The sequence below is a fragment of the Pelecanus crispus genome, chromosome 13 (genome assembly GCF_030463565.1).
Source record: "Pelecanus crispus isolate bPelCri1 chromosome 13, bPelCri1.pri, whole genome shotgun sequence".
NCBI classification, from domain to species: domain Eukaryota; kingdom Metazoa; phylum Chordata; class Aves; order Pelecaniformes; family Pelecanidae; genus Pelecanus; species Pelecanus crispus.
In genome coordinates this window covers 1,664,805-1,692,467 of record NC_134655.1, presented here as the reverse complement: position 1 = coordinate 1,692,467, position 27,663 = coordinate 1,664,805, and the positions used below count along the sequence as shown (strand labels likewise).

At 54.1% G+C, this 27,663-nt stretch overlaps 1 protein-coding gene across 1 annotated transcript; it reads left to right on the top strand.

Moving 5' to 3' along the window:
• On the top strand, positions 1 to 26,935 carry LOC104031353 (Krueppel-like factor 5). Its single transcript, XM_075720856.1, has 5 exons — positions 1 to 165; positions 15,218 to 15,265; positions 18,350 to 19,253; positions 23,267 to 23,326; positions 26,757 to 26,935. Exons 1-5 carry the CDS (start codon positions 1 to 3, stop codon positions 26,933 to 26,935), a joined length of 1,356 nt encoding a protein of 451 aa, XP_075576971.1.
• The last annotated feature ends 728 nt before the right edge of the window (positions 26,936 to 27,663 follow it).

The window sequence follows — 27,663 nt, the reverse complement described above, 5'->3', positions numbered from 1 at the left end:
ATGAGCAGCGGGCTGGTGCTGCGCACCCCGCTCCCCGAGGACGCCTCGGCGTTTACGCCGCTGAAGCCCGTCACCATGTCGGGGGAACCCGGCGAAGACACCCCCGTCTTTGAGGACATCAAACCCCCCGCCCGGCCCCTGGAAAACCCCCCTGACCTGGCGCAGGTAAGGCGGAGGCCGGCGGTGTGCCGTGGGGCAGCGGGAAGGGGCCGGCTTCGCCCGCTCAGGTGCACGGAGGCGGCTAATGCCTCCTCCAAAGGCAAGCGTGGATTTTTGACTTAATTCTGCTTTGTTTTTCTGCTCTTTGCTAAAACACCTCCGTCGCTTTGTACGCTCGTGCTTCCCCCTCCGCCGGATTTTCTCTTGGGCGTGTTGGGTTTCATTTTTTTTTTTTTTTTTCCTCCTGGCTTTCTTCGAAACGCCCTGTTGCCCGTCTTGGAGGAGAGTCTGGGTTTTGCTCGGTCCTTCTCCCCCCGGTGCCGAGGTGAGGGGGTGCCGAGGGGCTCTGCGCCGCTGCCGGCTCACTGGGAAAGACGTGGGCAAGGGGATCGCTGTGTCTGTGCGTGATAGTGGGGGAACGGGAGGTTATTTTTCTATTTTATTTTATTATATTTATTTTTTCCGCCACCACGGTGGGGAAGGAATGCTCCTTGAAATTCCCCATCGGCGTCCCCCCCCGCCGCGTGCGCCGGAGATAAAGACCCGGATAAGCGGCTTTGGGGCGTTGCTGCACGCGCGCCCCTCTTGCACACGCGCCCCTCTTGCACGCGCGCCCCTCTTGCACGCGCGCCCCTGTCCTGGGCCATGGCAGAAGCACGTTCAAGCCCTGCTGCCCATCCCAGGCAAGGGGGCAAGGCTCCTCGCCGGTGTTTTTGGGCAATGGACCCCTCGTCCCACCACGAAGAGCCTTCAGCCGCTCTTCCTGGTGGGAAAGGGGGTGAGCCAGGCCTGCCCCCACCCTGCTTCCGGAGGAATGGGGCGAGCTGAGGCGCGGGGTGCCCGGCATTGCCAGCGGCTAATGATTAACCCCGCGCCCCGTGTCCCCAGCGCCATTTTGATCGGGGCGGGAGGGCGGCTCCGGCCCCACGCTCCCCGGCAGCCCCATGGGGACCCCCTTGTCCCGGCTGCCGTTCCTCTGGGGACCCCCGGGAGGGCATCCCCATGGTGGGTGGCTGCGGTTCAGCATGGGGCAGGGGTTTGGGGCTGTGTCTGCGCTGCCCGCTTCCCCTCTCCCAGCGGCACTCGTGCCCCAAGGGCCGGTTTTGGGGCTCCGTCCTTCAGAGGGAGGTGGTGAGATGAAGGCAGCGTCTCCATCGCCGTATTTCCATGGGATGTCCTGGCGATCCGGCACCCACGGCGGCCGCGAGCGGTGGTTGCGGATGTAGGGTTCAAAATGGGGGGGAGAGGGCCACGCAGCCCACTCCTCCTTCCCCTGTGGTGGTCCCGGCTCGGCGCCTCTCCCCATAACCCCGGGGCTGCCGGAGCCCCTGCCCCGCCGCGCCGGGTTTGGGTGGGTTATCTGAAGTCGGCGGGTCGGGTGATGGCTCTTCAGAAAGGTGTGGGTTATCTCTGGGGCCCGTGCCCGGTGCGAAAGGGCGGCAGCTCCCTGTTTGCTCTGCGGGGAGGGCAAGGTTTGCTTTCTCTCCCCCTTCGTAACCCTGGGTGCCGGCTGGGATTAGGCAGCGGGGCTGGTGCTCGCCCCACACCTCGGCCATGGCCGTGGGGGGCGGACGGGCACGGAGCCTCCTGGCTTTGGCCAGCCCCGTGCCACCCATCCCGGGGGACGTGGGGATGCCGAGCCCACCCGTGGTTGGAAACACCTTCATCCCACGACACCACCCTTGCTGCCCCTCAAAGGGAAGAGGGGTTCCTCACCCCGGTTTGGTCCCTGGGGCAATGCCACCCCACCGCCGGTTTGCTGCGGGGTGGAGGCAGCCGAGGGTGGGCCTTGCGGGTGGCCGATCAGAGACGTCATCCCCTCGCCGTAAGACCATCCCGTGTCCCTTGACGGACAACAGGGTCCCTGGGATGGCGGCTGGAAAGCTGCAGGGCTGGAGCTGAGCGCCAGCTCCCCCGTGCTGCGTGCGTCCTACGCTCAGCCCCCACCAGCCACGTCGGGACTTCTTTGCAAACCCACCCAGGGTGAAGCGTTATGGGTGGCAAAACCCTGACAGCCCAGGGCTGGACCCCACATCTCCCGGGGAGGAGTTTTCCGTGTGTTGGCCCCCTTCCTCTTAACAAATGCCAAAGGCTGTGGTCGTTGTGGAAGAGATGCTGAAGAAGCTGCCGTCGCTGGAGGGTGGAAAAGCTGGATGGCTGCACATCTGGGAAACCCTTTGCTCCGGGAGAGTGTTTATCAGAGCAGTTTGACAAGACTTATGGAAAAGGCTGTGACCTGTCAGAGCTCCAGCACCGGCTCTCGCCCACGGGGCATTTCCCGCTGCTCCAGCTCTCCTGATCTCTGGCAAAGAAAGGAGCAAACTCGAAGCTAATCTCTTTATCTTGCTGGTTACAAAGTCCCGTCCCGTCCCGTCCCCCCCCCCCCCCCCCCGCTCCACAAATTGCTTTTCAAACAAGAGTGGAAGGTGGGAGCTATTTGCCATCAAAAATTTTATTCGATCTGAGTCAGGTGGAAATAGATCCTTTGTGGAGTTTACGATTAGTTTTTCTCCTCTCTCTGCCTTTCCAGCCGCCCTGCCCCAAATTAAAAAACAAACAGAAAGAGAAAAGAGGAGAGGAAAGGGGTGGTGAGGGAAAAGCACTTTTCCTTTCTGATTTGAGTCAGGTTGGCCAGAAACAGAATTTTCCCCTTTAAACCTCAAGAGGCCGATGCTAGAAGGAAGGTAAAAAATCATAATAAGTGAAACCAAAACCGAGGCATGTCCAGGGATGCATTTCAGAAGAGGAGGAGACGTTCCCTTTGCGTGGCTGTCAGGTACCCCCTGATGAGCCAAAGCAGCTCCCAGCCACATTGCTGTTACCTGGGGCTGGGGAACCCTCCCGGGATCATCTGCTGCGTGTGACGGGTGCCTGCATCCTTCTGGGCTGGGCTTGACCTCGCGGCAGAGGAGCTGCCCCATTGCCAAGTCCTCTGGGCCACCCCAGCCCTCGTGAGCCTCCTGGAGCCAGCTGTGGCTTTATGCCATGGTCTCCCTTGGGTGTAAGTGCAGTCCTCGGTGCAAGCCCGATCCCTGCTCTCTTGTGAGAGCTGTCCCTGGGCAGACAGGAAAGTGAGATGGTGCGAACAGAGCCAGGTTTCCATGATCCTGGAGATGCTTGTAGAAGGAAGATTTCCAGCATGGCTGGGAAGGAGATGGCACTTACCCTGCTCCCTGCCCGACGTGCAGGACAGGAGCTGGCTCCTCATGGGTTTTCCTGCTGTTGCGAGGAGCGCAAGGTGCTGGTGAGGTGGAAGGGGTGGCCCGTGCTCGTCTCCGTGGTTGGGTTTGCTACAATGAAGGGGTGGGGAGAATGGGGGCTATCGGGGGCGTCAGCCCTGCCATTGCCTGCTGGGTCCTTGAGGATTCGGGGAAGGCAGCGCCTGTCTCAGTGGGTCTACTGGCCATGAATTCAGAAGGTCTGGTGTTGGAGGGTCACTTGGGTTTGCAGCAGCGTTGAGTGTGAGGTCAGAACCCCACAAAGAAGCTGCTGGGAAGAGAGATGGACAAACCCCACAGCCCATCCCCTGGTTTAACCCCTTGCCTACCGGTGCCAGGAGCCCCAAGGGCAGTTGTATTGAGGCTGGTGAGCACCCAGTGGGGACAGAGGCTGCCATGGGTGACGAGGAAGCTCCTGGGGACTGTGGCTGGGGATAGCCCCAAGACAGCTCGTCCTTCATTGCCTCCCTTTCCTTGGGTGGGCTACGCTGCCGCAAGCTGAGAAATGGTAGCAAACAGCTCCCCTTGCGTCATCTAAGCCCCGTTCCTACCCCACAGGCAGTTTCTCACCCCTGCGCTTGGCACACCTCCCCTCTGCCCGGCCCAAGGGCTGGGCGGGGGGCTTGAGTAGGAAGAAAACAGCTCCAGCATCTGGGAGGTGTGTGAACAGATTAGATGATATTGGTCTGGTGCTGCTCCCCCATGAGCTTTTCCTGGCGCTTCAGATCCTCAGTACCACGAACGGAATTTCCCAGACCCTTTCAACGGCATGGACACAGGTGCCGTGGTGTATTTCCGACTTTATTCAGGCAGGGATTTTGCTTCTGGTATCCCAGGAGAAGCTGTGCCAGGTGTTTTTAGGTGCGTTCCAGCTTTCTGGACAATGCAGGAGCTGTTTCAATCCTGCTCTGTCCCTGCGGAGCCCTGCGTGCTGTGTCCTGCATCTCGTGGGTCTGAGCCCCTTTGGCCACATCCTTGTCACGAATGTGGCTGCGCTGGGGTGATGACTAGATGGTGGCTCTCTCGCAGACCAGGGATGGGCTTTCCTGCTCCCCGGCGGCCCAGCACCTTGCACAGCCCAGTTGGAACCAGGGTGATGGGTCTTGCTCATACAGACGTGGTTTGCTTCAGGGCCAGGAAGGAGTCCTGCTCCACCTTATTTATTAGTAGAGGTGTAGAAGTCCACAGCACAGCTGTCAAAGAGTGATTAATTTCCTTGTGCTGTCAGGGGTTGCATGCAATGAATGAATTCAGCTTTTCCGCAGGGAAAGGGGAGATGGTAGCTTTGGAGTTTTGCTCTGGGCCTGTAATGAGATGTCGACAGCTTGTTGTGGCTGGGGGTAGCTGAGCCTGGGCATCTTTCTGCAATTTAATGTCACTGCTTGGGTGCTCAGAGGAGACTGAAAATATTGTGTCCCCTTCCGGCATCCTCCTTGTCCCCAGCATGCTCAGGAGAAAGAAGGTCACGCTGCTGAACGTGGCCCCAGGTATGGGGACACCACAGACACGAGCTCGGTGGGGTAGTGCCTGTTTTCAAGGCCGTGCCCATGTTTGAGGACAGGCTTTGAGCTGGCGGTGTTGCAATGCGAAGGTATTCCCCTGCCTATCTCTGCTGGATCGTGACGGTGCAAGGGGACCACGCAGGCTTTGCACCGCCACGCATCAGACAAGCCACGATTCACGCCACTGGCAGGAGTCGTGTGCTGCCTGCAGATCTCGCCCGTCCTTTGCTCCGCCAGCTGAGCAAGGAGTCGAGCTCAGGCCTTTTCCAGGATCCCACATTTACAACTGCGCAAACAGGCGTGGAAGTGGAGCAGGCTGGTGCGATCTGCCAAGGATTCAGTGACTCACTCCCTTCTTCCTCTTTCTGAGCTGCTCGGTCCATGTAATGTGCTTTTGTGAGCAGCGTGAAGACGCGGTTCTCCACTCCTCCTTGGGTGGCCGGGATGTTCTGCCCTCCGGGATCCTTCTGGCTTTGCAGAAGGGTTCAAAAATGTCCACGCATTCTGTAGAAATGTGCAAAATTCATTTTCAAAGGGAGCCAGCAGCCTGTGCAGGTTCGAGGGGGTGTGCAGAAAGAGACTGGCGACACAGAGATGTCAAGTTAAAGGCTGGGCAAGGAGAAATGGGCTCACTTGGTCCCTCTCAGCACAAGTCAAGATGGTGGGTTGGCAGCTGGTGTGGCCAAGCCCTGCATGGCCTCTGCCTAGAGGGATCTCAGGAGGGAGGGATCCTTTCAGGCTGTTTTGCTTTGGGATCAGCTGAAGCCTGATGCTTTCAGGACCAGCCTGCAGATTTGCAAGTCTGATGAGCTTTCTGTCTGGCAGGTGTCTGCAGGGCCACTGGAAATTAAGCTGGAGTCCCCAGAAGGGATGAATTTGTGCCTCTACTCTTGCAGGAAGACCCTCAGGGACAGTCCCCAGGCAGGACACCTGCCCGCCGCAGCCCTGTGTCAGGGGGGTGGTGGTGGTGGTCTCATTGCAGATCAGATCCTGTTGTGAGAGCAGGTCCAAAGTCAGCAGGAAGCTTGCTACTGCTCAGCAGGCTTTGGATGAAACTGGTGTTACCGGTGAGCCGAAGACTGGGAAATTTGGAGGATCTCACCCCCCATGTTTGTTATTTTATTTTTCTTAATCCCCCAAACCCACAGACTTCCCCGTGTGTGTGCGGGTGCGCACGCGAGCGCTGCTGGAAGCAGACAAGGTGTAGGATGAAACGGCTTGGCCGAACTTTGAGCTCGTTGGAGCACAATGGCTTTGTCCGGGTGGTACAAAGGCTGATTGTTCTGCCTGGGGGAAGTTTGGCTCGGCAAGGTGGGGAGCGAGAGAACGGGACAGTGCGGAGAAAGAAAAAGATTACAGGTGTGCTGTTCCTTTTCCTCCTGCGCAGCCCTCGCTGGAACCTGTTTTCTACTTGCCGACATGGGAGAAGTTGCAAATTAGCTAGAAAAGCATGTTGTTGGGTTGGTTTTTTGTGGTTGGTTTTTTTTTTTTTTTTGTCTTTTGGAAGATTGAAAAGGCAGGTATTTAAGGGAGGAAATGAGCAGGGGACTCCGACTCCGTAATAAATGCAACGGATTTCCCTTTATCGCTCTTCCTGAATGGTCTGTGGGAAGCAAACACAGTCATCTGAAATGACTGACGAAGGTCTAGGGTAGTGCATTTCTGGCCAGTGCATCATCAACTGAATTTCCCCCTCTCAAACCTGTTTGGTCAGCTACCTATGCTATTTTGTTCTCCTTCCCTGGTCCAGTGAGTTCTTTTATCTAACCCATCCACTGCAAATAATCACACTTACGACCGTCTTGTTAGCTGAGCCCCTCGATTAGAATATTTGCTTTTCTTGTGCTCCATTGGTGAATTACATGAGTCACAGGGTACAGTTGGTGTTTGGGGATTGGATAACTAATGTTTACAATTCAGATGTTCTCAGAACTTGAGCTAGCATGAAAACTCTCAAAAAAACCCCATGGGCTGTTTACCACATCAAAGAGGTTCAGCCCCTTCCAAGCTCAGATTGAAACTCAAACAAAGAATCTTTCATTAAGTTCAGAAATGCTTGGAGAATTCTTTGAATATTATTATTTTTTAATTTTTTTTTAATGTGATGGGGACCTTCAGGTTTCCACCAAGGACAGGATTTGCAAGTATTAAAATGCATTTAATGACCTTGCTCTTTGTAGTATTTCCAGTACAAGCAGGAGAAGAGAATGGCAAGAAATCGGTCCCAGTATGGCTGGTCAGAAAACACAGGTACTTATCACTTGCAGGGGAAAAGAATATTATCCATCTGTTACCTCGTCTATCACATCTAAGGCAACTAGTTTCATGAATCTGAACCCATGCTGGAGAGGGCAGAGATATGTGGGCACCTACTCACCAGCCAATCCAGCCCATCATTTTAACGCTGCCTGTACAACATTATCATTTTCCATTTTGCTGCTCCTCAAGGACAGCTTAGGGAGCTGAACCCAGGGGTGGCTGAATATGTTCAAATGAAAATCCTTCTTGCAATGAATAGGAGGTTTGATGGTGTGCTCTAAAATGCAGAAATGACCCAAGTTTGTTAAATTGAATGGAAAAATTGGGGCATCTCCCCTTCCCAACCAATCATTCCAAATGCTGTTGTTTTAGAACAAAACATTTCATTTCTGAGCAACTTTCAATATTTGGTGTTTTTGTGGTTCTGCGCCGTGCTTTTGGGAGAACTCAGAGCCATTAGCTTGGCTGACTGTTTGACATCACCTCTGGGACGCGACAAGTGTCGCAGCCCTCGCATTTCCCAGGGGCTGGCAAACCCCAGGCTCCAAAATGCTCTGGCTGGAGCTTCTCCAGGGCTCGGTGCCTTCCCCAGAGGAACTGTCAATTGCCTCTTATCGGCCGGTGCCATCATCAGTCACCCTGAATTAACAGCAGTTGGCAATTCATTTCTACATAGGGAAAATGTGGAAAGAGAGGGTTTAAGCTGAAGGAATGGATCCTGAGGAAACTCTTTGAGGCTTTCTGCTCCTAGCAGCACAGATGCTAGGAAATACATAGGGTAGCATGCATGGCGGAAGGGGCTGCAGCAGGCGGACCCGCTCCAACGTCCCCCTCGGTCCCTGATTCTGGCAGTATCTTCTTGGCCTTGTACTGTGCTAGGTGTTGTGCAAGCTTGGAAGAACGAAGTTGGCCCAAAGACCTACTCGCTCAAACACAATGTTTTTACCTGCCTTAGGGTTTGTTTTGTTTTGTTTTGCTAACTGGTTTGGCGAGGAAGTCGAGGGCCACCAGGACGGTGGGATTTGCTGTCCGCGCATGAAACCTGACCTTGCTTTTCCCAGATGTGCATGGGGTATTGGGTCTGCCTTGTGCGTTGTACTGGGAAGAACAGGCTTTTTGGCCTGTTTTATCGCTTGCTGAATGCCAGGAGGACTTCGCAAGCCCCAGCAAGCAGCGGATGACTCACTCTGCCTTTGTCAGACCCTGCCCTGGGAATGTGCTGCTTTTCTTCTGATTGGAGGAGGCGAGGTGATGAGTGTGAGCTCACGTCTGAATGGTCTCAGTGAGGCAGAATGAATCCCACCCATAAGCCAGGTAGGGAAGCTCCTATGAACTCTAACAGCCTCTCCCATGTCACACTCCGTTTGGGACCCGTGGCACGGATGCGTAACCGGAGGGGAGCTGGAAGGCTCAAGGACAAGCCCAGTGTCCTGTGGCCATGCAATAGCTAGAAACAGGTGGATAAATTTGCCCAGGTCATCTTGGGGAATGGTGACATCTGAGAGCCTCCATCTTCTCAGATTCAGGGGAGAGGGTGTGCTGGAGCAGAGGCTGCAACCAAGAAGGAGAAATGGAGCTGCAGGTGGGCCTGCCTCTAGTTGATGGTACCAGCAGGGGCTGCATGGCTATCCAAATTCAACTTTTGATTGTATGCATGCACAAAGCAGGGGAACACTTGAGTTCCTGCATGTTTTGGCTGGGGCTGAAGTAGCTGCAAGCCACCTGATCTTCCAGGAGCTGAAATAACATTAGATCATTTCACCTTTCCAGAAAAAACATCCAAATGGCTGTACCAGCTCACACCAAAAGTCTACCCAGCTCAGTCTCCTGCCTCCAACAGCGGGTGCCCACGTAGCTTGATGGAAAACCTCTAGCTGGCTTTGATGGGCTTGACCCCAGCCTTTGCTGAGCAAGAGCAGCTCAGAAATAGAAAGCGGCGTACAAAGGCACGACTCCCTTAAGTCCTCATGTCCTCCCCTCCCACACTTTAAGAGAGCTGCCCTCCTGCCGGGGCAGAGCAGGGAGCAACGGGTGAAGAGAGAGGGCCGTCCCCATTTCCCCACCTGCCTTTGGGCTCCATCCAGTGCCGAGGTTGTGCGTAGTAGGTCTGCAAAAGGTGGAACCAGTGTGGAGATACTCTGATGTCAACCTGGGACCCCCCACCTCAGTCTAGACCCACCTAAGGCCTGATGGGCTGAGTGGCCACTGTGTTCAGTAGGGCCTAGAGAGGGGGCAGCTGGGCCAGAGCTTTCTCCAAGCTCAGTGTGGCCAAGGTCTACCCTGCTAGCTATTTTTCAGTCCATTTACGGCTTTATTTTTTGAAAGGTTTCTGCTTGCTCTCTTAAAGCCCGCTGGAGCCTGGCTGCTCCAAACTGCTCCTCTTCCGGGCACTTGACCTTGGAGTTGGATGAGGGTGTTTTTCCTGGTTTCTTTGGCCTTTGGGATTGCTGACTGTACTGGCATGATTGCTGTGATAAATAACCAAGGTAGATTGCCTTTGAGTAAGTCTTTATCAGTTGTCGGAGGAAAGGAATAGCAAACAGAGTCAGCAAGTCTGCTGGAAATGTTGCTGCCTACTGGCTCAGCCAGAGGCCAGCCAACCTCCCAGCTGCCCACATCTGCCTTGGTGGTGGCTCTTGGCCTCAAGGGAATTCCTTGTTTCTGAGAGGTGATAAATTGCCTTGGGTAGTTCAAACACAAGGGCAGAAGACAGTACCAGAATAACCCTCCGGAGCAGTGTGGCTTAGCCCCTGGGCCATCCATGAGCTCCTGACAGAAACCTGGGGAAAGGGTTCATCTTTGTGGCCTTGTCCTGCTCCCAGGAGCAAGTGGAAAGGTGTGAAAGCTTCAAGATGGAAAGCTGGTGGGGTAGATCACCTCTGGTAGTCTTCTCCATGGACTCCAGAGAGAGCTTGCACACAGACTTCAGCTTAGATGCTCACTTTCCAGGTAGCCAAAGGTAGCGCAGATGAATCTTGCCCCGCTGCATGTAATGCAGACACAGCTGAATGCTTCGAGGGCAGCACTGGTTTCTTGGAGTTGCTCCTAACCTCTTTGAGGTAGAGCAAGCAGAGGAGTCCACCCGGTGCCTTCTGCAGCCCAGCACCCACCTACGTAAGCACAGAGTTCGGCTCTGCTGCTCGCAATGGTGCTTTCTTATTTACAGCAGATAAATCTTTGGCTCCATGTGTACTTGAAAGGAAGAGCCCCGGGGGTTTCTTTGCTAATCCCGTTTTGCAGAGAGTTCCAGAAGACTTGAGGAACAAACAGAAAATAACGTCGATTGAGGTCAATATCAAAACCAAATGATCAGAGAAACAAATATTTACTCAGGTCAATATTTAACTAGGAGACAATAAATGCTGATATTGAACCAAATCTGTATATAAATATGGTCTATTTATAACGTGTCCCTTTAAAGGGGTACTGCCAGGTACTTGCCATGGTTTTTGATTGATGATTATCCTCCCCATTGTTTGCTGATTCCCTTGGAGGCTGGAGTTTCATGCAGGTGCATGTATGAGAAAGAGGTTATACTGCGTAATCCCGGGGCCCGGACAACAGGCGTAACTGTTGTCTCACGCATGCCTGTGCTCGGGGAGGGTCCCTGGCCCCAAGGAGGGGCTCCCCTTGCACCTGGAGTGGGTGCCCTGCTGTTCCCCCATCCCTTGAACCCCCCCCAACTCACAGGGTTGTGCTGCTGGAGAAGCTGGCATTTTACTCGCACCCCTCTCCCAAAAGCTCTTTGCATCAGTGACCAGCACAGCACTGGGGCTGGGGCTGGCTGTGAGCAAGAGCCCGAGACCCAGCTGGGAAGGGGGGAAGCGGGCTTGATGCCTCCCAGCATTGCAGAGCAGGACTGGGGGGTGCTGCAGCCAGGCAGGGGCTAGCGCAGGGCTCGAAGCTGCCAAGTACCGAAGAAACTCCCCGCCTCCCCGCGCCCCGAGCCCTTTCCCCCGCAACCGCTCCCTCTGCCAACTTTACAAGCTCATTGCCTGTTTAGCAAACATTGATTTCTCTCCTTGTTCTCTGCTGCTGCCCGTGTGGTGACAACATCTGATGTTTCTATGGCGGTTTGTTATTTATCAACTTCAGATTAGAAAGCGTTTAATCATGGGAAATACACGTCCCGCCTCCCGCCTCGACAACCTGCCGTGCCTAGCGCTCGTCTAACGATGCTCGTGGTTAATCGCTGGCAAAATGGCATGGTTGGCTCAGGCGCCGTTTTCTTCTGCGTCCTCCCAAGAAATGTTTGTCTTGGACTCTGCATGTATTGATCGATATCCTGATAACGTCTCACCCTGCCTTTGACGCTCTCTGAAATAGGGATAGAGGTCTTCAAGGCAGGAGGTTCCTGCGGGATTTATAAAAATTGGCGGATGGTAGAGGGGGAAGACTTGTGTCAGTGCCTATTAGCCACAGGAGAATCCACTCTGGAGGAAGCTGGGGGAAGCAGGGCTTCATTGTCTGCTTTCTTCATCGAGCAACTGGCTTGCAGGGCTGGGTTTTTACTGATTTCACAGCACTGGGTGCTTCGCAACACGCAGCTCTTTCAGAGGCTGCTGAAGTTATCTTGCCCTCCAGGGAATTTTGGTCACCAGGTCCCAGGTTCGGATGTGCCAGTGCTGAGCATGATGCGCTCCTGCTGGTCCAGTGGCACAAACTGGTGTCCAATGGCCTGGTCCGGAGTGGACAAAGTGCTTGTTCTAACCCCTTTCCTTTTCCTGCTTGTTTTTTTTGGCTTTCTTTTCTCTGGTGAGTTGAAAAGACCTTCCTCCATGGTCAGCAATAGATACTGAGACTTCGAGGGGAAAATACCATGGGATTTCAGTGCTTTTATTGCATGAAAGGCTATTCTTATTGGCTTTCCCTTCCTGGCCAAACCAAAGATGGTTTGGACACCTCTAAACTCACAGAAGTCTTGTTGATGTTTGCTTTGCCTGTACTTCCCCTTTGCTCGCTTTGTGCCTGAGCTAGTGACCTATGACGGCTGCTGGAGCCCTTGCCGATGCAGTTGGTGGAGTCTGGGGCATGCCCACCTCCAGGTCTTGTATCTCATCCTCGTCTCCGGTGATTGCAATGGTGGCATTGCTAGTGACTATAGGGGAAACTGGGCCACTGAACCCACTAAAGACCTCTTCAGCCAGAAGGCCCTAGAGGCTTTCTTCATCAAGTCACAGTGGGTATCTCTCTTGCAGTATGGAGATGAACTGAGGTCCCTGGCTCTGCGATAAGCTCAGTCCTTCTCAAAAAGGCAAGAAAATGGTTCATTCCCTGCCTGCGGCTGGCAGACAGGGAGGAAGCGATGGGCTGATCATTCCAGGTCATTGCTGTCTCATGTGAGCCCACCACAGTGTCCTCGGCTGCCCTCCCTGGAGCTGCCCCAGGCAGGGCTGCATCCTGCCACCAGGTCTCACTTGGGCTGGCCGAGGAGTCTGCAGAGATTTGGCGTCTACGGGGCTTCCTCCTGGTGGGGCCCGCTTTGTTCTCAATTGCTTCCTTTGTATTTGTGCTGCTTACCATGGCAGGTCTGGAATGCAGGCGGCTGGCAGAGCAGAGGGTTTTCTTGGTTTCCTGGTGTGGTTGACCCCAAATTGAGGGATCCAGCAGCTGGACCACCACTTGCAGGCTCAAGCATTACCTGTGAAGGAGCTTGGCTGAAGTATGCAGGTGCTTCTGAAGCTGTTTCTTCCCACTGATGGGGGTGATGTGACACAGCCTTCAGCCTCAAAACCCCTGGAGGTCTGACCTGGAGATTTTGTGTTTAAGCATCTCCTCATGCTTCCAGGCATGAAGACCACATGGAGACCCATGGCTCTCCAGGGATAGCAGCTCTCAGCATCCCCAGCCTGTTTGGCACCCATCCTCTCAAGGCCATGTGGCTCTGTGGTCTATCGTGGCCTTGCAAGGAAGGCCATTTAGACGCAACTCCCAGAACATGAACACCCCAAAAATGGGAAAACTGAGACCATTGAGTTGTTTTTGCTCGTTTTCTGTGAGAAAGAGGGAAGCCGGAGCTGGTTTCTAGCCCTTGCTGTGTTGGCTGACCAGCCTGACGATGTGCGCATGACCCCAGACTGGGAGGGCGAGAAAAGGCTTTAACCACAGTCTTGTTGAACTGGAGAATGGTGGAGGTTAGGGGTGAAACCTAGCAGTTGTGGAGGAGAAAATGGGCACACTGGAAGCGAGCAGGCAGCAGCGGCTGCAAGAGAAGGATGTGGAATGAGAATGGGGCACAGGCTGATGCTGAACACACAGAAGGCAGATAAATACTGTTTTGGGATTTGGAGATAACTCTGCCCCTTCACTTGGTGCTGGAGGACTGCGGCCTATTTTGGGCACTGACCTTGGAGAAAGGGTCTGGGTGAGAAATGTGAGAAGAGCCCTCAGCCCTCTGTGGAAAGCTGAGGGGAATCAAGGCAGGAGAAGAGAGGCATGCAGGACATTTGCAAGTATGCTGTAGTGCATACGGGGAATGATAAAGGAGATTTAAGTCCTGGCAAAGTCTTTCTACCTTGGAGATTGGGCTAGCTGAAGGCAAACTGCAGAGAAGGTCCCTGGGTACCCTGCTGCCAGGGGTGGCTGGGGTACCTGGTTCCTGTGCCTGAGGACATGGGACTTGAGTAAGTGTTGCAGGCTCAACCCTTGATGCCTGCTCCGGTGGTTTCCAGCCTGTTCCCAGGGCACTGCATGAACGTTTCTGCCTACCCTAAGGTAGCCTTTGTAGATGGTAGCCTCATGGGAACTGGGAGAACTTATTGGTTTGACTGGGCTAGAAATCTCTGAAGGTCTTTGTGCCCTGCCTCAAAGCCTCGTCTGGAAAGCTCTGTATTTCTCAGCCATCTTTTCCTTCCCCGTGAGAAGCCCAGAGTTCACCAAACCTTGCAGCCAAGCCGAGCTGCCGCCCAGATTCACCAAGAGGCCATTCTCCTTGGGCAAGCTCCAAATGCTGCGGAAGATCCCGCTCTGCCTCTTGGCGAGGATTAAGACATAAAAACAGAGACTGGCTGTGGGAGCTGGGAACCGAGTCCCTGCTCATCCCCGCAGTGGGCTGCTCTGTCCCTCTGCTCTGGGACAGGTGGTGTAAAACAGGAAAGGAAGAGCCAAAAAAAAAAAAAAAAAAAAATCCCTGTTAGTGAACAGAGAGAAGGTGATCTCAAGGTGCAGCTGGCTCTACTCCCACCTCCAGGCAGGAGAAAAATGGAGGTCATCCTCCTTGGAGAACAAGTCTTGTGAGGAGCAGCTGAGGGAGCTGGGGTTGTTTAGTCTGGAGAAGAGGAGGCTGAGGGGAGACCTTATCACTCTCTACAACTACCTGACAGGAGGGTGTAGCGAGGTGGGTGTTGGTCTCTCCTTCCAAGTAACCAGCGACAGGATGAGACGAAATGGCCTCAAGTTGTGCCAGGGGAGGTTTAGGTTGGATATTAAGAGAAAATTCTTTGCGGAAAGAGTGGTCAAGCATTGGAACAGGCTGCCCAGAGAGGTGGTGGAGTCCTCATCCCTGGAGGGGTTCAAAAAACGGGCAGAGGTGGCACTGGGGACATGGTTTATTGGGCATGGGGGTGTTGGGTTGATGGTTGGGCTGATGATCTTGGAGGGCCTTTCCAACCTTAATGATTCCTAGTTTTTACTTTCATTAAAAAATTAATCCAGCCACCAAGGCAGGAAACATGAAATTAATTATTCCTCTCCCCTTAATTGGTTTAGTGGTGGCCTTGGTAGCGTTAGGCTAATGGTTGGACTGGATGATCTTCAAGGGCTTTTCCAACCTAAACGATTCTGTGACTCTACGATCCCTGGGCTGGGCAGGCTGAGCCCTTGCCTGCTCTTCCTGCGGCCTCTGAACCCCCGTCCCTCTTTCGCCATGCGAAACCTGGATTTGGGAGCCTGTGGGAGGCAGGTGCCACCCCCCACGCCTTGGCCCCGGGGTGGGGGACTGGGGGGGGTCTCCCCAAGAGACGAGGGCAAACATGGCTGCCGCACGCCCTCCACGGCCGGGGGGTGGTTGGGGAGGCTGGCGGGTGGTGGCGGGGCCCCGGGGGAGGCTGCCCGACTAACCCAGCCCTGTCTGCCCCACAGCTGCACCCCATGAGGATGGAACAGCGGATGCCGCCGCTCATTCTTGAGGTGAAGCGCTTTCCTCATTCCTCCCTCTGCATGCTTCTGTCCCCGTTGGTGAGAGGTACCGCTAAAGCCCCAAAGAGATTGAGCTGGGATGGCCCCCCGCCCGCCCAGCCCCGCTGCAGGCCACCCAGACCTGCTGGCGAGGACATGGCGGCACCTCCGTCTCCTCCTTCCGCCCCCGCCGGGGTGCGTTCCTCCCGCTCGCGGTGTCGCCGTCTGTGCCAGCCACCCGGGCACCCGCGTAGCCATCTCCTCCACGCCTCTCGTGTCTCCATGAACCGGATCCCCGCTGACCGGGAAAGGAGCCAGCTAGAGACGCCTGCGTTCAGGACGCCGGGAGTTGGATCCCACCCGGACGTGTCAGCACCGAGTCACCCCGATCGTGCTGACCGTGGGCCGAGGAGTTGGTTTTGGATAGAGCGCTGGTGGGGAGGCGCTTAGGGAAGCGGCTTGGGATTTATTAGGTGTTAGCACCCAGCAGGAGCAGTGGGCGAGGGCTGCGAGGCGTTTCTGGGCCGCAGGCGAGCAAAGTGCCCCTTTCTCCCTCTTTGAAGGATGCTGGGGCCCTCGGGGGTCGCGTGGGACCTGTGACAATCAGCGGCATTATGACACTCTGGATTCCAGCGGGGCGGGGACATCACCATCCCAGTCCTGCACGCACCGCTGGGGCTGCAGCTGCGGACAGGACTGGTATCCCCTTCCCGTCCGGTGAAAGCCCATCGCTTTTCCCCTGCTGACCAGCTGCCCCTTAAAACCCCCCTTCCCCAGGACCCTGGGGCTGCTCAGGATCAGAAGTGGATTTATCAGGCTTTAATGGAATGACAGGAAGAAGACTTTGCTCTGCAGGTAGGGGTGGTTATGAGAGAAACGGAGGCTGAGAGACACCGAGCGGGAGGGCAGGCAGCAGACGGGGGGACTGGCTGAGAATGCAGGTTTTGGATCTGCAATTAGGGCCCTCCATGCCCTTCTACATTTCATATACCTGCCTGGTCACCTGCCATATAAGGACCCACTGGAGCTGGTGTGGGGGAGACCTTCCCTTGGGAACTGAAGGTGAGAACGTTAAATGCCAGAGATAAGGGAAGTGTAGAAGTAAAAGGTATCCAACGCCTTCCCCCTGCCCCCACTCCTGGCAAGTGGGTCATTTCATTGCTCAGGTATGTACGGCATTCGGAGCCTCTGGTACTACCTCGAGCAAGCCGACTCCCAAGGGTAGCGGTAACGTGCCAGTGCGGGCGCACAGGGCAGGAGCACGCAGGGCTCAGCTCCAAAGCTTTGGCGTGGTTCTCCCTCGGGCAGGAACCCACGCTGGACACTGGCAGGGGGGAGCAGAGAGGAAATCGGGGTTTCGGACCAGCCTGCAAGGGCTGAGTTGAGGGTCTCTGATTCTCTTCCCAGCCTCTCGCTGATGCCTTTGCTTTGGGGCGTGCCTGAGCATGGGTTTCCTCGCTGGAGCACGGTGGGGGGGAGCGGGGTGTTGCTGAAGGCAGCGCTGCCTTGAGCAGAGGCAGTTAGGTGAGGATGTGACACAAAGTGAGCTTGTAGTGCCAACACGTAGCTTCCTTTAATGAGGGCAGGGACTTTTCAGGGCCTGCACGTTCAATGACGGACAGGATTTGCAGCACACACCAGTGCAGCGAGCACAGCGTAGAAAACAAGAGTCCCAGCGCAGCGTGCTCGGTTCCAGTGCAGCGTAGCCCTTCCAAGTCCAGCTGCTCAGAGCTTCTGCCTGTGTAGAAGACGGTGTGTTTGTGGCACGTAACTGTGTTTGGGTGGCAGCCAGCTTACCCATGCGTTGCCAGTATGGCTTGCAGAGGTGCAAAGGCTCTTTGAATTAACTGGAAGCACAGGTGATATGTTTTGCTGGAAAGGGCAAGGAAATCTCTTGGGTCCCGTCCAGCTTTGTTCAGAGCAATGAAATTGCAGCAGGGATGACTTTGGCCCATTGCACTCCAGTGACATAGTTCAGAGCTGTAAAACCCTCGGCTCAAGCGTGCAGGGTGTGGGGTGAGATCAGCTCGCTCACCTGAAGTGCGCTGTAGGCTCTGCCAGGGAAACCTGGTGGTTTTGCCAGCTCCTCTACATATGAATGAGTCTACGAGGGCTTTGCAATGAGCTTAACACATGGATAACCACATAATTAAAGGCTGTAGCTTTATAGAAGAGCATTAGCGCTGGTATCTTTAACCACAAAGAGCAGAACTTGAGTCATCAGATGCCAGGGGATGAATTTCCTAGTGGATTGCTCCATCGGGTTGCTGAACTATTGGGCCTGGATCCAGTAGGATGCCGCATCAGACATGAACCAGGAGGGGAAGAAACCTGGCAAGCGGTGATTGTCTGAGCTACAGGTCCTGTTAGCTTGGAGGACCCAGACTTGTAAAAACAGCTCTACAAAACGAGAACTAAACCAAAGGTTAGGTGAGGGCTGAGTCACTTTACCAAGACAACAGTAGCATGCCTGGCAGTTTCCATTTTAGGCTCACCGTCCACTGAATTAGCGGCAAGATCACTTAGATTTCTAGGTCTATAGCCCAAATTACTCTCAATTATTTAAAGATACTGTCCTAGAATATTCTCAGTTAATTAAAGATATTGTCCTAGAATAAAATGCAATACATCTCAGGCTGTCAAGTTTAAAGGAGACCAGAGTCAGCAGGTCTAAGGTGGGCTGCAGATCCAACATGCCCAAAGCATGAGGCTGACTGGAGCAGAGTTTCTGATTTCATCCCCTTTCTGGTGTTAAAATTCTCTCGGTTGTGTGATCACAGCTTTGTACCTAAAGCTTGGCTCTTCTTTATCAGGCTGTGTTTCTCTCATAGCTGCATCCTCTGCCTAGCTTACCCTTTGTTATCAGTGCAGATAGGTAGGAGGGAAGCGGGACAGAGGACAGTGATTCAATCCTGAGGAGTCTGTGGCTGTGTCAGAGACGGAAGATAAATCACCGCAGCCTGTGACTCCTAGGCCATTCTTGCTGCTGTCTTGATTTCCTGCTAGCTTAAGTACTTGCTGAACAATGGACTCCCACCCACCAGTGTGTCAAGGTTACTCTTCACAAGTTCTCTTGTCTGTATTGTTTTGCCATAGGCACGGTCCGAAATGGATAAGTACCTTTCAAATGAGGTGCCACCCATCCCAATGGTACCAGACAAGAAGTACCGCCGGGATAGTGCCTCCGTGGTGGATGAGTTCTTCTCCACAGACAAGCCCACTTCTACGCCCTACAGCGTGAACATCAATGTGATCCTGCCAGACACGACGCACCTGCGCACGGGACTTTACCGGCCACCCAAACCCATGACGCCATTCCCGCAGATCAAAACAGAGCCTGGCACCAGCTTCGCCCAGCCCTGCTCTTCTGCCTCCGGCTCCACACAGACCCTGCCCGACTTCACCAGTGTCTTCAGCATGCCCCAGTCAGTGGCAGTGAACAACATCTTCATCAAGCAGGAGATGCCCTCTGAGATCCCCTTATCCACCAATCCACAGCAATCCCAGCTTTACCAGATGCCTCTTGGCAACGGAAGCGCTGACATGACCACTCTGACATCCTCCTCCAACAGCACCACAGCCATCAACAGCCTCAGTGGTGTCACCATGTCCACAGGTAACACCATGTCCAGTGTGGTCCACAGACATGTCCAGCCAGGAGGGCCGGTTAAGCAGTACCCACACGTCTCCCAGGGACAGGGAAACTTCAACATCTCAGGGCAGTTCTACGCAGTTCCAGGGGTGAACCTGCCCCCTTCACCCCCCAACTCACAACCTGGCAGCCCAGAAAATCAACCCGAGCTCATCAACACCATCTCTCCCCCACCATCCTATGAAGCCACTTTTGGACTGAAGTTGGTCCAGTCATCCCAGGTGCCCCCAGTCCCCAATGGCCTTGGGACCCTCTCCCAAGGGCACATCGTCATGCAGCCCCCCAAATACAACAGACGCAACAACCCGGAGCTGGAGAAAAGGAGAATCCATCACTGCGATTACCCAGGTATGCTCATGGTTGACGTACTGGCTTGGCTTTGGGGTGGGGGGAGGAGGTCTCTTCTTGACACACAGAGGCTGGGGGCTGCCTTGGGCATCTGCAGGAGTTTAATGTGAAATCACTTTGTCTGTATGATGAAGGGAGCTATGGAGCTGGGTGGAGAGGCCCAGGGAAGTGGGGTTCCTACCACCACCAAGGGAGTAGGAAAGGTCGATCCTGCCTGCGCTAGCTGATGCCTGTTTTCTCCCTTTCCCCTTTGCACTCTGGCAAAAGCAAGCCTGACTGAGAGGCATCTTACTCCTGCAAAGCATGGGTATGCTCCTGGAAATCTGCTGCCTTAGCGGCCCGTTTCGCTCTGGTCTTGCCTAACCCTGAGCAGCCACACGCTCTCCGCAGGTGAAACCATGCTGGCTTTCTCACTGACCTTTCCCTTCCCACTCTCCCACAATGGGTAGCAAACCATCAAGTAATTTCCATAAGCAGCCTTTATGGTCTTTCTCTGTGGCCCAAATTCTCTTCTTCCAAAGAGGTAACGAGCCGAGTATCTCTGCATCATATCCTTCAGCGGCTTCATGTACTGCATTGGGATGGTGTGGAAAGGCATTTCAGGGTCATGAGCAGCGCAGAGCTGAAGTTGTTCCCTGTGTGTCACCTCATTGCAGGAGCACGTCCATCTAGAGACCTGCAATGCCTTGGCAGGAGGAGATCTTAGAATCATAGAATCATAGAATTGTTTAGGTTGGAAAAGACCTTTAAAATCATCCAGTCCAACCATTAACCTACACTACCAAGTCCACACTAAACCAGTCAAGGGTAGACCAGACTGAACCATGTCCCCAAGTGCCACGTCTGCCCGTTTTTTGAACACTTCCAGGGATGGTGACTCCCCCACCTCTCTGGGCAGCCTGTTCCAATGCTTGACCGCCCTTTCCGTAAAGAAATTTTTCCTAATTTCCAACCTAAACCTCCCCTGGCGCAGCCTGAGCCCATTTCCTCTCGTCCTATCGCTAACTACATGGGAGAAGAGACCAACACCCACCTCACTACAACCTCCTTTCAGGTAGTTGTAGAGAGCGATCAGGTCTCCCCTCATCCTCCACTTCTCTAAGCTAAACACCCCCAGCTCCCCCAGCCGCTCCCCACCAGCCCTGTGCTCCAGACCCTTCCCCAGCTCCGTTGCCCTTCTCTGGACACGCTCCAGCACCTCAATGTCTTTCTTGTATTGAGGGGCCCAAAACTGGACACAGCATTCCAGGTGCGGCCTCACCAGTGCCGAGTACAGGGGCACAATCACCTCCCTGCTCCTGCTGGCCACACTGTTCCTGACACAAGCCAGGATGCTGTTGGCCAGCTTGGCCACCTGGGCACACTGCTGGCTCACGTTCAGCCGCTGTCGACCAACACCCCCAGGTCCTTTTCAGCCAGGCAGCTTTCCAGCCACTCTTCCCCAAGCCTGCAGCGCTGCATGGGGTTGTTGTGACCGAAGCGCAGGACCCGGCACTTGGCCTTGTTGAACCTCACACAGCTGGCCTCAGCCCATCGGTCCAGCCTGTCCAGGTCCCTCTGCAGGGCCATCCTACCCTCCAGCAGATCGACACTCCCACCCAGCTTGGTCTCATCCGCAAACTTACTGATGGTGCACTCAATCCCCTCATCCAAATCATCAAGGGGATCTTGCAGGGTTTCCCGCACTGTGCACAGAGAGCTTGTGGGACCCACAGCTGCAAACTCTCACTCATGCCGCGTGAGAGAGAAGCAATCGTGTCCCTAGTGAGAAACCCCAGTGACACCAGCGTGAGGGCTCGAAAATCACCCATCCTTGCGCAGGACACGCACCTCCCACTTCCTGGGCCGAGCCCCAGCCATCGAGCTCTTGGGGATTAGCAAACAGTTTTCCCGTGGGGGGTGTGTGAACTGGGGAAAGTAATTTCCTAACTGCCTCCTGCAAGATTTATGTGCTTTTTCCGTGGTACAAGAGTGGCTGTAGTAGGTCAGCCCAGAGGCCTGTGTAACCCAGATCCTGTCTCCAGTGGTGACCTGAGGAAGTATTTAAGAATACGATATATTTAGAGGGATCTTTCTGTGCTTATACCTTCCCACCCTCTGGCAACCTGCAGATTAGAGACTTTCTGAGCCAGAAGCTGCACCCACGTTCTTGTGGTTAACAGCTTGCGCTGATTTTTTTACCTTCTGGTCATGGTGCGAGAGAGATTAAGGGTGTAAGTGGACCACTGCTCTGACACAGACCCCTCCGCTCTTGTCAGAACTGGTCAGAGCAAGAGTCTCATCCCGCAGGATGCACTACCAAGGCAAAGCTCGCCTGTTTTCAGCAGAATTTTGGCCTGCATAGGAAGGCAGGAACACGTCTGTGGTGCAAAAAAACCCCCAAACAACCTGCGCTGAATAAACACTTGGTGGCTTGATAAGTGTCTACGTGCAGAGACAGTGGAAGGCTGCTTCTAATCCTTCACACTGAGGTTCAGCTAGAGGTGAAACCAGTCAGGACTGATGGCAGGGGCAGCAGGTCTGACTTGGCAGTGTAGGTTAATGGTTGGACTGGATGATCTTAAAGGTCTTTTCCAACCTAAACGATTCCATGATTCTACTGACGTGGTCTGCATGAGGAAGCGACAGGAGGCATGCTGAATTCACACCGGTAACTGGATGAACGGGGGAGACCTGTTTGCAAAGCCTCGATCCAAGGTTCCAGGTGGTGGCCTCAGCACTTTTTCCTCTGCATGCTCATGGAGAAACGAAACTCAGCCGTGCCCTGCTCTGGCTTCTCTGCGCTGCTCCCTCTGGGCATGGAAACTGCTCGGGGTGCTCGGCTGGCTTTGTTTCCGTGCCTGGCAGGAAGGCAGTCCTTGGTCTCGTGCATACTCATCTCTCTCCTGAGTGTGAGGGACCTCTGAGGCTTCAGAGCATGAGAAGCAAAATTCAGCGGGGTCACCAGCCCTTATCCCTCCTACCGTGGGGAGGGGAAAGGCAGCTAGCTGCTCCCGCACCTCCTGAGTGGGACAGGACGGAGAGCTGACCTCCCGCGAGAGGCTTCTTTAGGCTGTGTGGAAACACTGGAAAGAAAAATATGCCTATCATCTTGCTTATGCAGGTCATAAAAATTCAAATTCATATTTTAATATCCTTGGCAAAACGCAGGGCCATAAAGGCAGCATGAGAAGCTTTTCTAAACTTTATCTAACCGAAATGAGGAAGTAGCAATGATTCGTTTTGAGATGCCGGTAGTTGAAACTTTTCCCAAAGTCACGGTGTTTCTGTTAAGAGCCTTTCTTTGATTAAACCTGTTGTTGCTAATCTTCTGGAAAAAAAAAAAAAAAAAAAGCAACCTTCCCACTGGCTTTATTCTGGATCCTGAAAGCCAAGCTGTGGCTCCACAGAGTACCTGGCGTTTCCTGCTTCCTGGAACGTTTTCACCACATCTGCTGGGGCTGGGACTATTACAAAATACATCTTCCCTCCAGCCTTGCACTAGTGGTATCAGTTTCGTCTGGAATCCAGAAAGACAAATGGCAGCAGAAAGCCAGCAGCTAACAGCGGTGAATTTAATGTTTTCATCCTGCCTGGAAGAACTGGTTGAGGAAGGGGGGGATTTGGAAGTCTGTGCCCGATTCTTAGTATCACAGAATCATTTAGGTTGGAAAAGCCCTTTAAGATCATCCAGTCCAACCATTAACCTAACATTACCAAGTCTACCACTAAACCAATTAAGGGTAGAGCAGCAATTTTATAGTAGCTCTTCCCCCCGCCGCGCCCCTAATTCCCAGCGCAATGCCCACGGGTGTCAGGACTGTGTGGCAAAAGATGGAGTGTTGTAAATGTCTGTCTGTCTTGGAGAACAAATGCTCTTTAGTCACTGCTGAAACAAAACGGGTATAGCCAGGCTTATTTGCATACTGTTACCTCAACCTGCTCCATCCCTAACCTCAAGTACAAGTGCTCTGGGTTTGTTTGAGCCAGGGCCCCTTGCTCACAGGGAAGTCGTGTCTTTTCTGGTTTTGCAGGTTGCTCAAAAGTTTATACCAAGAGCTCCCACCTGAAGGCACATCAGAGGACTCACACAGGTAAGAGCACCACATCATCTGGAAACTCTGCCAGCCTACACTTCTTATGCCGTGCCTGCTCATGGCGGTGATGACGCAGCTGAGTTGATTACCTTAATCTAGGCTGGTTACTGGGGTAAAGAGCACAGTTAAGTCTATCGATGTTAAAAAAAGTGCAATGGTTGCACTGGTTTGTAGTGACTGTACACTGCTGTGTGCGCTTGCTTGCCTTCTGGAGGGATGCTCTAGAATTTAGGAGAACTCTTGGAGGCCCTCGAGTCGCTGGATTGGGAGGAGGAGTTGCCCCCAAAACCTTGATCACTCTGAGCTCTTCCTTTGAGACCTCCTGAATCCTAGCCAGGTCTGATCCCGCTTAGCCTACAGAAAGATTGCGTAGAAGCATGTGGTGCATATATATATGACCTCTGAGGAGACAAAGGCTGTCTCTCTTGTGTCAAGCATCCCTCTGGTTCCTAAGGAGAGGAAGGGACCCCTCGTATCTCCTTCTGTACCAGCCACGCAGACCACTCACGCCCAGCGCTTGTCCCCATAGCAGCTGCCAGTGGTGTACCACTGGAGCTGCCGAATACACGTACGGAAGGGCTCCGAATACATGTACGGAAGGGCTCCAAATACACATATGGAAGGACTGTGCCCTCATTCCCGAGGCGAGAGGTACCATGGGCTGCCCCTGCTGGTGTAAACAGGGTCACCAGCACAGAGGAGCTCCCACCAGTCCCACTGCAACCAGCTTCCCCGGGGTAAACTCAGCTCAGCGGCACTTGTGCGTTCAAGCACAGGTCTTCTCATTAAGGCATTTATTATACCTGAAACTTTATCAGATCCCCAGGTAGTCCAGGAACCATCAGTGCCCTCATAAATCTCTTTTATAGAAGGGCTGATCTTTACTGAAAGCAATTAAGTTGGCCCAGAGTTCACTTTTCTTTTTTATTAACAACGAACAAAACCCATCCTGAGGCTGGGAATCAGTTCTTGCACTTGGCTCAGTTCCGTTTTCGTCTTATCAGTCCTTCAAACAAGCCAGCAAAGAATTTTGCTTTGTGCATGAGGTACAATATTTTTTTGGCAGGGCCTGGGTAGGAGCAGGCTGGAGAACAACACGGGAAAGGGGTGGAAGAAAGGAACAGGAAGGACATTGTCCCGGCTCCGAGAGCTGGGTGGTGATAAGCAGTTGTCACAACAGCAGTCTGTATTCAGGGCTATGCCAGGGCTCTCGCTTTAAAATGGAATATCTCTTTTCCCCTTCTGTTCGGAGCACGGGTCTTAGCTCTATGCCCAGAGACACGACCCATCTGAGACATGCACAGTCCTTACAAGTCGTAATATAAAGATGTATCCAGGCAGGCTTGGGTGGTTTTGAACCCAATAAAATGCAGTCATTTTTCCAGGTTTCCCAGTAATTGGGCTGGAAATCCGAGTGCGTTTGCCTCCTTCCACTTCACTTGCTCTAAGAGGGAAGGGCAGAGAGGCGGAGGAGAAAACCGGCGGTGGCGTGGGGCGGGTAAAAAGAAGGGAATCCAAAAGAGAGAGCCACACGTGGGCAGGCTCAGGGTGCCCGTGCGCAATTGTTGACGCCTCGTGTTTTGCTTTTGAGGCCCTGGCCTTGCCGAGCGCGGCGCCGGAGCCGCAACGGCAGGGCCCGTCCCAACTCCTGCCAGCCACGTACGCGCGATGCCGCTTCAGCTCCATCGCTTGAAGGGTTAATAGCGCTCTTTCTCTCCATTCCTCGCCTGATGGCAGCTGGGCTGGGAAGTACATGATCTCCAAGATCTTTTCTTGTGGTTTGCCCGTTGCTATGGGCTGGGCTGTATTCATCTCCTGGAGACACCATTCATTTCCTGGGTGCCATTGTGAGATTAAATATATAACCCGGTGGCTGCTCACCCGCCTCCCGGGGGCTGGGAATGCCAGTTTGGGTCCTTTGTTTGAGCTTGCCCTGCCGTGCTGTCCTGGGAGATGGAGCCAGCTCGTGGGACAATGGAAAGCATTTTGTTTCTATCCTGGAGATCAACCTGTTATTGTTTGAAACTAAAGGGCCTTGGTAGGGTTGACCCAGCCAGGTGACCTGGCTGGGACAATGTCTGTGGCTGCGCACTGCAAATCGCGCCTTTGTCTTAGCACGCTAGCGCAAGCCCTGAGATCCCCAGCGTGCTGTAAAACATCCAGCGTGCTGCTTGTAAATTGACTTTACGTCCTCTATTTACCTGGGCTGTAAAAAAATACACCTCTCTCCTCGCCGTGGTGCAGAGCCCTGGGGCTTTTTGAGGAGCAGGATGTAGTCTTGGTGCCCTGTCTCCTCCAGGTTCACGTGCCTGTGCTTTCATATTTTGTCCGGTGCATGCAAGACACTAGATGTGGCTGTGGCGGAGTGTTTTCTGCTTCCTGGCCAAACGCACCGCCTGCCTAGCACACGGGCTGCGGGGAGGAACAGCCGTTCACTGGGAAACATGTCAGAGCACGACACACATGCCTGTGCATGCATGCAGCGTGTGTACGTGCATTCATGCCGCGATGGTGCGCTCGGCAATTGGCCGATGAAACGGTAAATATTTGAGGTCGGGAAAGTCAGCACATTCCCTGAACTCTGCCTGCTTGTTCAGGCTGTTAAGAGCGAGGGCTAATATTTGAGAGCACCACACCCATGCGTGGAGAGGGCTGCAGCCAGGGTTCAGCTCTACAACCTGGGCACGCAGGGAGTTGGAAGCAGGCATGGGCTTTTCCAGCCCAGTTCCCAGCTGGCTGAGAAGTTGCACAATTTAATTGATTTCAGTTCAGGAATAGGTGTGTATGGGCGGGAGGGGGGGAGAGGGCAGAGGCATTACGTCATCCAAATGCTCTGAAGAAAACCCAATGTTTTGTGTGCAGAGAGCTGCTGCGGGGCTGAACTTTGGGGCAGAGAGCGTTAGGTGGTGGTTTCAAAGATGCGAGGCTTTGAGGAAGATTTATACGGCATAAAATGCCATATGTGCCATATATGCCAAAGATTTATATGGCATTCTTCCTCCTGATGCCCCCACGCCTGTATGAGCAGCAACACCTTCCGTAGGAATTTTTGGCTTTTTAGTTAGAAAGAACTCGGAAAAATTTTTATCCAGAAATGCTCCAAAATCCAACGGGAGCTTGAACAGCACTAGAAACCAAGCCTAGAAAGCAAAGCGGGGCGGGGCGCATGGACAAGACGTGGTTATGGCAGCTGGACAAATTTATGGTCCCTGGGTGTCTGGACTGCGTACAGCAAGGGAGCCCCGGTCGTGTAAAGCAGCCGCGTGGCCACGAGCCCCGTTCTGCAGCGGGGCAGCCCTGGGTGCCCTCCAGGGCCTCCCAAGGAGGACGGGGCATCTCTGAGAGGACGGGGTGGGTGTTTGGGAGGCTGGGCAGATGCGTGTCCACCGTCGGCTCTTGCCCGTGACCCTGTGGCTCTTCCCCGCAGGTGAGAAGCCCTACAAGTGCACATGGGAAGGCTGCGACTGGCGCTTCGCCCGCTCCGACGAGCTGACCCGGCACTACCGGAAGCACACGGGCGCCAAACCCTTCAAGTGCCTCGTCTGCGGCCGGTGCTTCTCCCGCTCCGACCATCTGGCTCTCCACATGAAGCGGCACCAGAACTAGGAGCCGCCTACATTCGCCACTTCTCCAAGAGCAGCTGAAACTCTTTTCTTTTCCCAGGGGGCCTCTCCTCTTCCCGTACGTAGGAACAAACCCATGCTGTGATCAACCGGCGGGGCAGGGGTGGCGGGCAAGCCCCCTCTGCAAGCCTTGTCCCCAGTTGTTTCTGGTTTTAAAAGAAATCTTATTAAAAAAAGAGTTATAATTACAGACTGATCTCATGACGAGGCTCCCGGCGGCACTGGGGCGACGGACCTTGGATTCCAAAGGGCTTTCTTCCAGCAAACCTGCTATTTATTTGTCACTCAGGAGCAACTGTCCTTTGTGTCTCAAGCTCGTTGGGATTTTTTTTTTTTTTTTTTTTTAACCCCTTTCAGGGCGGTGCCTTTGGTGAGCCCGAGGAGGGTCGTGACGGGTTGGTAGCCTGGCTGTGCATGAGCGGTCTCGCTTCAAACTGTGGGCGCAATCCTCTCGGACTGCCCCGTGGCGTGGCCGTGGATGTGGCACCTCTGATGTGCGAGAACAGGAGCGCATACGTGCCCGGGGCTGTTGGGGTTGACAATCCCAGTCTCGGCGGGGGCATAGAAGAAAGGGCCTGTGACATACCTGACGTGCCTTCAAGCAAGGGACAGCACAAAAGCAGATGACGAAAGCCATCATCTGCGTCCCGCGGAGCCCACCTGCGGTTTCCTGGCAGCCAGCTCACTCGGGGCTGCGAATATCTGCCCTGC

Coding starts and splice junctions, on each gene's coding strand:
- LOC104031353 (XM_075720856.1), top strand. CDS start 1: ATGAGCAGCGGGCTGGTGCTGCGCACCCCGCTCCCCGAGGACGCCTCG. Junction 166..15,217: donor ACCCCCCTGACCTGGCGCAG/GTAAGGCGGAGG, acceptor TCTGCCCCACAG/CTGCACCCCATGAGGATGGA. Junction 19,254..23,266: donor CCATCACTGCGATTACCCAG/GTATGCTCATGG, acceptor CTGGTTTTGCAG/GTTGCTCAAAAGTTTATACC.